The sequence below is a fragment of the Carlito syrichta genome, unplaced genomic scaffold, assembly GCF_000164805.1.
Source record: "Carlito syrichta isolate Samal-C Ts95f unplaced genomic scaffold, Tarsius_syrichta-2.0.1 Scaffold315921, whole genome shotgun sequence".
In the NCBI taxonomy this organism is placed as follows: domain Eukaryota; kingdom Metazoa; phylum Chordata; class Mammalia; order Primates; family Tarsiidae; genus Carlito; species Carlito syrichta.
In genome coordinates this window covers 231,595-232,017 of record NW_007260017.1, presented here as the reverse complement: position 1 = coordinate 232,017, position 423 = coordinate 231,595, and the positions used below count along the sequence as shown (strand labels likewise).

The window sequence follows — 423 nt, the reverse complement described above, 5'->3', positions numbered from 1 at the left end:
GCCATCCGGACCAGGTATCCTATAGAATGGTGGGCAGGATATTATTCATAACCCTTCCCCATGGGCCAAGGTTTTTGTTCCACCACAGGCACAGGTGGGACTGTCATATCAGATTCTGGCCGCAAAGGAGGGAAAAATCAAGAATGGCGAGCCAAATGGCAAGCCTCTGGAAGACAAGGCGCAGACCAAACCTCCGCTCTATCTGGTCCTGCCGGACTCCGAGCAAGAGGATTTGTTTTTCCCCCCCACCTTACCCAAGGGTCCCCTCGGCACCCCCGGCACCCGAAGGGAGTGCCGCGGAGGGGGCCGCTGGGGAACCGGCTCCTGCGCCCCGAGCAGAGGAACTCCGGTGCAGATCGGCAGCAAGAACGTGGGGGCGCACTGGCCGGGGAGCCCCAGCGCCGGAGGAGGGACCCGCAGACT

General features: G+C 61.7%; 1 protein-coding gene across 1 annotated transcript in view; it reads right to left on the bottom strand.

The window, feature by feature from the left end:
- SLC17A3 (solute carrier family 17 member 3) overlaps positions 1-423 on the bottom strand; it is a 42,812-nt gene that overhangs the window by 37,260 nt on the left and 5,129 nt on the right. Inside the window, exon 2 of the mRNA XM_008073514.2 lies at positions 255-421. Coding sequence (XP_008071705.2) covers positions 255-421 — 167 coding nt within the window. The remainder of the gene's footprint in view (positions 1-254; positions 422-423) is intronic.